The sequence below is a fragment of the Cynoglossus semilaevis genome, chromosome 12 (genome assembly GCF_000523025.1).
Source record: "Cynoglossus semilaevis isolate Cse_v1.0 chromosome 12, Cse_v1.0, whole genome shotgun sequence".
NCBI classification, from domain to species: Eukaryota; Metazoa; Chordata; class Actinopteri; order Pleuronectiformes; family Cynoglossidae; genus Cynoglossus; species Cynoglossus semilaevis.
Genome location: NC_024318.1, coordinates 5,549,644 through 5,558,108, shown reverse-complemented (window position 1 = coordinate 5,558,108; position 8,465 = coordinate 5,549,644). Strand labels below are relative to the sequence as shown.

Sequence of the window (8,465 nt, the reverse complement as noted above, 5' to 3'; positions counted from 1 at the left end):
TGACCCAGGACATAAACGTGTGTGTCCACATGTCTGAGTGCTTTTACCTGTGGAAAGTTAATCATGCGGACTGGAATCATAGATTCAATCAACCTGTTAGAAAGAGCAGAAATGTTATCAACAGGCAACAGCAGGTGTCATCCCTTCAGTGTTATTTTTTTATATAAAAAATATGCAAACAAGAAAGGCAGAAATTAAGAAAGAAAAGGTTTAAAAACAACAACAACATTGGAAAGAATGGTAGGAAATAAAGACAAAAAAGACCAAATAAAGAAATAAGGTATGGAAAAAAGTACGGTGCCAATCTGACCTGCTGCGGACCTGGATGGGCTCTACATCAAAGTACGGCCTTAGGATGTCGATGTTGGCATAGAGGTTAAAGGCTTTGGAGGCCTGGCGCTTCCCTGCCCGCCACACCTGAGCACAGGAAACCACAGGTTAGAGCTAAGCCCCCAACTAAGACCCCATCAACCCCACCATCATCCCTGCTTCTTACCTCATCTGCAACCTGCCGACCCAGCTGACCTTTCATACCCTTCATACCCAGAAACTCTTCATCCTCTGGGTTGTCATCCTCAGCAGCTGCAGCCTCTTCCGCTACCTCCTCCTCCATCCTCTGGTGCATCTCACCCATGTCCTCAAAGCTGGAGCCCGATGTGTCGTCCATGTTCTCCATGTCAATGACCGCTGACCCGGTGCCCTACCACACACAGAGATATAGTAGGATATACCAACGGTGGTTTGTTTTTTAATGTTAGACTCACATATGATACATCTGGATCTATTATATACATTTTTTTAACTATAATCTTTCCTGCAAAAAGCAACAAGAAACTTTAAACTGGAAACATGGTTTTTACTATCATTTTACTTTCAATTAGAAAACAATATTAAAAATATTGCCTGCATCTTCTTTTTACTGAGTAGCAAACTGTAGCTGTTGTTGTTTAAATCAAATCCTTCCCCATAGTTCCTCCCATCTTCAACAGATTATTAATTCTGGTTGCACCAAAACATCTTTATATTATATCACTGCATCATTATACTCTAACTTTCTTCTTCGTTCTTCTTCTCCAAACATAGGCAAAACTTTCCATCTAACAAAACAATGTGGTTCCAGTCCCAGTGTCCTTTTCATACTGTATATATCATAAAACTCTAAGCATTAAAATGATAACTACATCAGTGCTGTGTAGATGCTGGAGTGACCAGTTACGTCGCCAGTTTAGTTTGTAAATCTACTTCGTGTCTGGTCGTATGGTATAAGCAAGGTTTAGCTGGTACGTTAATTATATGTTGGCATGTTAAACTGGGGCAAATCTGTTCTGTTTATATGTTAAGCTTAAAACATGTCCCGCCTGAATGTTATCCTTATACTAATAAAGCCAGTTGCGGATTTGTTTTGCCATTCAGTTTGAGGTTTATGACCCCGAAACGGTTTGTTATCATCTTAACACAGTAGAGAATTGCTACGTTAGCTGTTAGCTTACCTGCATGATGTTGTCGTCGAAACCACCCCACGGTTCCGTGGTTCTGCTACCGGAGCCCGCAGACATTTCACCCGCTGCGGCCTTGCTTTAACCCCCTAAACCAAGTCCGGGTCCGCGAGTCTTCTGTTTTAACCTGAATGAACAACAAGATTGGTGGCGTTTTCACTCAAAACAGCAAAACATCAGGAAGCTGCTCTGGCGCTAAAGCGCAAGCGCGGTGACGTCACAGCCAAGGGAGCGACGTGGAAGCCGGAAGTAAGGATTCTTTTCCGGCACATTTTATTTCTATAAATTTAGTTTTTCCAGTTATAATTATTTTGTTCGATTAATGGTTAAAATGTAAATTATGTCTGCAACATTTGACATTCAAAGGTTGTGGTCTGCATTTTTGCAGTGTAGTTTTCTCTTACCTTGCGCGCCTGCGAGTAGTGATATGGACAAAACGAGAATTTTGCTAAGTGCGCCAGTACAACGTTAACGGACGTTAAAATACTGGAACTGTATCCAAATGTTTTGCACGGATAATAGAAATGGACTTAACAGATATATAGGAGTTGGCAGTTATATTGTTGTTGTACAAGGGGAGACATCCTTATGGATTATTGGTAATAAGGCTCACAATGACATTTTGTCCTCTGCATTTAATCCACCTGTTAAACTGTAGCAGTGCTCTGAACAACACAGCCCTGCCGGGGTTGGGAATCAAACGGCCACCTCTCCAATCGCAGTGGCCACAGGTGGACCATCATATACTGTACATAGACTTAAAGTGAATTACCAAACCACATTTATGAGTTTCACTGCACCTTCATCCACTGTTCCATCTGCTCTAGAGGCTCAAATCTGTCAAACACAAAGTATCCCACTTAAACACAATAAATTTGTTTTTTCTCGGATTTATTTGGAAAAAAAAAACAGGTTAACATTTTTTTTCCTAATCAAACACGACACGATGACGAACAAGCTTCTATCTGCAGGTGATGAACCGAGAACAAAACAAAAACAACAGTAAGAGCCAATGAAAGGGTGGCTGAGAGGCAACGGTTGGGCCACGCCACCCAGTCCAACTGCTTCTCACAAATCCTCATAAATAAACAGGTGAGCTTGAATACCACTGGGCTGAACTGAACACAATATTGTAGTGGAGAAACGAGGGTGGTGTCATGACATGGTGTGATATCTTCAAATGAGAGCAATATCACCACGAAAATTTTCAATGAACCAATAAAACAGACCATGGTGATGTTCAACAATGAGGGTGGTGGAAGAACAACGTTGCAATGGCCCACGGCACCACCTTCGTGACATTTTGTTTTTACTGGTAAGTTACATTTAAATACCATTAATATTCATATACATCATTGTTCCAAATTTATAAATAAGTGCAGATCCCAAACGACTAACGCACACTGTGCGATGCCGCTAAAACCACACACAGCTGGGGTGACAAATGAGGGGGGGAAAAAAAAATTTCCGTTATGGCCGACAAGCTGCAGTAATAGTCTTCATGCATATAACAATGACCTGGGCACAGGACCAATTACATTATCTCCTTGGTTTTACAAGAGAACTCCAGCCAATTACAGTCAATCAGGAGGTGTGGAAGAACAAAAACGAATGTGAGCAAAGGAGTTTGAGCAGGGACAAAAGAAAAAAAAAAGAAAAACACATAAGATGACAAAAGGGGTCAGAATCAGGCTGATGAATCAAGTGGCTGCATCAGAATCCAAATTCCAGTAAAATGACATGAATAGACTTTCAAATTTCCCATGATGCTGTGCCCGACAGAGGGCGTGGCCAGAAACTGATGGCTCCCAGCTCTGTCTGCAGATGGTTGATGGGAAATGGAGTGTGAAAGAAGGGGCCTTAATGGTCAGTAATGACCATAACTGGATCTGACCATTTTTGGTGACTTTCATCTAATACAAGACCATATATGGATGTTCCTGCTGCTATCAAAAGCAGAGAAGAATTGACCAGGTCCAGGTCCCAACATCTGAATGTCTAGGAACAGAGACCTGATGCCTGTTCCGTAAGTTTTTCATTTTTATAACTCTTCCAGAATTGGTCACAAACCAGTCGACACCAGTTCAGAACCATGTCAGACCAGGTTCTGAACCATGTACAGAGCTGTACCACATCAGTCAGAGTCCTCAGACTCCAGGGGTGCAGTCTCATCCAAGACAATCTTCTGATGATTGGCAGCAGCAGCCAGCGCACGCTGCTCCTGTTCCATGTGCGCCTTCTTGTGGCGGGAGAAGCTGGATGAGTGCATGAAGGTCTTGTTACAGGCGGCGCATGTGTAGATCTTGGTCTTTGCAGCAGAAATTCCAGACTTTGCTCGACCGCTGTTATTCCCTGCCCTGTGTGTCTGCTGGTGCCTGGCCAGGCTAGAGGCGTGGCTAAACCGTTTTCCGCACAGGCTGCAGCCGTAGTATCCAGTGCTCCCTCCAACACTGCTCTCATCATCTTCCGAGGGAGCGCTGCATCGTTTGCCAGCATGGCCCCCACGGCGGCGGCGATTCTTTTTACAAAGTGTGTAGAAATTAGGCTTGTCACGGGAGCAGAGCTTGAGACGGATCTTGAGGTCGGATGAAGTTTCTGCCAAGTTCTCTTTTTCGGGAGTGTAGTTGTCCAGTAGCTCTTTCACGTGTGTCACTTGGTGCTTGGACAGCTGCGTCGATGTTCCAAAGCTCATGTCGCACTGCGGGCAGGCGTAGAACTTGTCGCTGCCCGGACTCTGAATGATTGCTGTAGCCACGTGCTGGTGCTTTTTTGCTCTTTTGATCTTACCGCCAGGTTTCAGCGTGTGGTGCACGGTGGCCATGTTGGCAATAGGGACATTGTCAACTGGGATTTCTTTGCCTTTCTTGTGGATGAGGCGGTGGCGCGACAGGCTAGAGCTGTGGTTGAACTCTTTGCCACAGATGTTACATGGGTGAATACGCCGCTTCCCATGGAGCCGCAGGTGACTACCCAGCATCCTGAGTGGTTAAAGTAGCAACAGTTAGGCTCCCTTATTGACAGGAAATGTATTAAACAATACTCAACGTTGTTCAATTAAAAGCTATACTAGTAACAAATTCATGAATTATTCTTCACAGAAGCCATATTTCATTTATATGCAACCAGAGAGAAAAATTGGAACAAGGAACTCAAGATGGACATTTAAGAATGAGACCTTCGGACTAGAGCAGAAAACACAGACCAGGATCATAATCAACTATTGTTTAAGTCCTAGGAAAGACTGACGACAGAAGTTGAGGACCTCAATATAGTGCCAAGGCCTGAACCTGAGTTTATCCAGTCACATTCAAGACCTGAATGTTAAACTAGTAAGTGGAACAAAAGAGGGTCGGGATCAATAGGTACTAACCTGCTGCCTTTGAAGCTCATACCACAGTGGGTACAGGTGTGTCGTGCATCTTGGAGCGTTAACTCCATACCCCGTTTCGCTGGAGTTGCACTGCTTCTGCCGGTGTGCATCTGCTGATGGCGATACAAGCTCGAGGCGTGGCTGTAGCACTTCCCACAGTAATTGCAGCGATACTGCCTCTCCTCTGGTTCATAGTCATCCTGATCAGAATCAGCCTCGCCGTCCAGCTGGCTACTTCCTGCCTCTACTAGGACCTCATGCTCCTCCTCCTCTGGGTCATACTCATCAGAATCTGTCTTAATCTCCACACTCTGTTCCATCACCTCACAAGGGTACACCTCCTCATACGGGGCAAAGAATGCTTCATCTGCCTCGATCTTCAGCTCGTCAGCCCCCAGCTCCGACCCGTCATTTTTCACACAAGAGATTGTGAATTTGGACCCAACCTCTGCCCATTTCACCACATATTCAATTGGTTGTGTGTCCAACTCCACAGTGATAAATTCGGCACCCAGAGCGTCCGTCTCTGCCACTGCCAGCTCTGTCTCTGAGTCCTCCATGCTGAGGTGAGGTGGAGGAGTTGAAGGGCCTGAGAAGAGCGCAGCACTTCATGATTACTGAGATATGGTTAACATGACAGTTGATACACACACACACACACACAACTGTTCAGTTACCAACAAACATAATAGAACCAGACCCCAGTGCCAGATCAGGAAAACATCATTTTCTACCGTTAATTGTTATTTTACCAAACATCGTATGAAACACTGACCAAAAAATGTTTAACATTTTAAATATGTAGTTTTAAGAATGTTAGTTGTCCAATAATAGGTTCTTACTTTGAAAATGCTTGGTAACAAAGACTGAAAAAATAAACAGCTGCACACAACACATTAAAACCACCAGTCTAAAAAACCATGCTATAGTATGTAATTCTGAAAGCAAAATTTAATAATCATTATGCATTGCAATCTTAAGATAAAAACTAATACCTAATCTTTTTTTTTGCTTTTTAGTTCAGAGAAGACCCCCACAGCCCACCCTCCGTCCCGACTGCAACTCAATTGTACAAATATGATGAGTTCATGAAATAAAATATAAAGATGGAGGCAACCCATATCATTCAAGTAAACAGGTTTTGAAAATTAATATTGCCCAAAATAAATATACGTTCCAATTCCATAATTAATTGGTAAATATCCTACTTTTTTAATTTAACATGTTATTTTTTAAAAACTATATTTAAAAAATGAATTCTACAAACACAAATTGTCAAAACAATCTAGCCACAACCTTTAAACCAAACATCTAAGATTGTTTAAATGTTGCTTTTTAAATAGGTTAGAAAATGGTTAATGCAACAAAGACGTGTAGTGTTCAATAATTTACCGATATTTAACGTACGTTTCCTGTCACAATGAAGATTCCAAATATGGACGTTAACGTCGTTGGACGGCGCGCGGCGGCGCTGCAGCTCCAACCAAACCTTGTTCTATTTTTGTGAACAAACAGTCTCTATAATTCCGCAGCTCTTTCGACGCGACGGGTGGAGATGTCATTAAATCCGTTTTTATTTCTGCCCATTTTCAATCGAAACGTGTTAAATTAAACAAAACGTTCATAGTGCAATTGAAATATCAACACAAAATAAACGTCCCGGCAAATTTATATCGATTATTGGTCCAGGATGAATCCGCAGAGGGAGGCTGCAGGAGATGTACCCATCCTTCAATATTACGATTTACTCAATAAGACCACAGCCGAATGCCACATAAAACACTTTGATGATGTACACCGCCTGGAATTTTCCATAAAGTTATTATATTGGCCGTAGAAAGCGAGTGACTTTAATTTCGTTCATCTCAAAGCGGAGTTCCGGGGCTAGGCCGCGCTGTGGCGGTGACGAGGAAGCGGGGCGGGATGTGCTTTCCTGACCGTTAAAGTGTCAAAATAAAACCGTGGGTGGTCGATATTAAAGCGGGAGGTGGTTTAACAGATAAACGCTGCAGAGTTTTGACACTCACCCGAGTTCGATAGTGGATGAGAGCAGAAAGCTTCTAAGTGTTACCGGCAGAGACCGTCACAATAAACAGGAAGCTGGGACGTGGACACAAAGCATTGTGGGAAGGATTAAATAGTTGCAGAAACCGGACGTGCAGCGTTTGGTCTTTCACAATAAAACAACGTCAAATGGAAAAAAAAACTAAAGCGCCAGAATCCGTATTTAAATATTAACAATAACGGTAATAACTGCATCTGTGGTATGTGTAAAATATTACATAATACTCAAGGGACAATTTTGGGAGGTCTTAACTTCATTTGTTGGTTTAGGTATACATGACAGTGTGTTATTTCTATAATAGACCTCTGTTGAGAAATACAAGAAAGCCAAGGATGACACACGACTTATAAATTATGCTTCGCAGAGGTCCACAGTCAACAGAGACAATAAACCTAAAAAAAAAAGATAAACTAAACAGAATAGTGGTTCTTAGTAAATGTATTATTGTAGTCACTTGGTTTACACTAGTCCAACTACCACAAAAAGTCCAGTTTCTTTTATGATGATACAAACCAAAAAAATAGTAATCCTCTTATCTGAACACGTCAAACCAATCCAACCAAACCAATATTCACATAAGGTCTTAATTGGTTGGTTTGCAGTGAGTTATGGTTGTACACAAAATCCTGTGGTAAATGATTAGTTTGCTTTAAATAGCACTGAAACTTACTTTTATATGTATATATTAGTTTTCTGCTGAATCAGTTAAAAATACACTTAACACTGGATATTTGTAGACCTTTCTCTCTGCTTCTTTACAATGTCTCTATTTTTATTTTATTAGCTTACAAATGCATTATTCAGTTATGTTATTACATCACAAGGGACTGTTTCTTCATGTGCCTTTGATTTCCACTTTTGTTAAATATTCAGTTCTTCAGTTTTTGCCCAGTTGAACTATTTGTTTTATTACTTCTTGTATTAAGATTCTGTTTTCATTGTATAGTCATCATATTTGTCACTTGTTGCTGCAATACAACAATCTCTCCAATGTGGAATCAATACGGTTTAATTTAATCTAATCTATTTATTTCTCTTTTCTTATTGTGACCACATTCTGACTTCCAAGCCTAACTGAATGTAACATATTGCCAACTCCCTGACACTGCCTAAAAGTACAGCTTAGAACAAGTACACACCAAGTACACACATTAACTGCTAGTGCAAATATAACTGAATAAAAGATGAACGTTGTATCGATAACTCAATGACTGTATCATTAAAATTAGTGAGAGGACCACCTGGACGAGCCACATTAGCGGGCCGCGGGCCATAGTTTAGGAAGCACCGAGGCGATGAACGCCGGTTTGTCTATTCAATCGACACACACGCGCGCGTACACGCCATTTAGAGACACAAAAAGGTTAATATATATGTTGAATACACACACTTACGACTGAGACTGGCTTTGTCCTGGACCAGGTTCTACTACGGTTCCTGGTCTGTCACCAGCCCTGGTTACAATCGTCAGAAACGGACCGCAGCTGCGGTAGAGCGGCAAAACAGTATTGTAGCCGAGCTGCCGCGGCCCCAA

The 8,465-nt window shown here is 41.9% G+C and overlaps 2 protein-coding genes across 8 annotated transcripts in view; both read right to left on the bottom strand.

Annotated features, from left to right (window-relative positions):
* The window catches only part of yipf3 (Yip1 domain family, member 3), a 3,299-nt gene extending 1,578 nt beyond the window's left edge, over window positions 1-1,721 (bottom strand). The window contains exons 1-4 of the mRNA XM_008321665.3: window positions 1,491-1,721; window positions 497-700; window positions 311-417; window positions 48-93 (exon numbers count right to left, since the gene is read on the bottom strand). Of these exons, the coding sequence (XP_008319887.1) occupies window positions 48-93; window positions 311-417; window positions 497-700; window positions 1,491-1,556 (423 nt within the window). The 5' untranslated portion in view covers window positions 1,557-1,721. The remainder of the gene's footprint in view (window positions 1-47; window positions 94-310; window positions 418-496; window positions 701-1,490) is intronic.
* Window positions 1,722-2,370: 649 nt separating this feature from the next.
* Window positions 2,371-8,465, bottom strand: part of LOC103387140 (zinc finger protein 852) — a 7,423-nt gene continuing 1,328 nt past the window's right edge. The window contains exons 1-3 of one of the 7 annotated variants that reach the window (XM_008321662.3): window positions 8,326-8,460; window positions 4,867-5,455; window positions 2,371-4,474 (exon numbers count right to left, since the gene is read on the bottom strand). In XM_008321662.3, coding sequence (XP_008319884.1) covers window positions 3,631-4,474; window positions 4,867-5,426 — 1,404 coding nt within the window. In that variant the 5' untranslated portion in view covers window positions 5,427-5,455; window positions 8,326-8,460 and the 3' untranslated portion in view covers window positions 2,371-3,630. Of the gene's footprint in view, window positions 4,475-4,866; window positions 5,456-6,258; window positions 6,865-6,893; window positions 7,353-7,601; window positions 7,700-8,319; window positions 8,461-8,465 lie in introns of those variants that run through there. The other 6 variants (XM_017037073.2, XM_008321663.3, XM_008321659.3 and 3 more) reach the window with 6 other exon arrangements.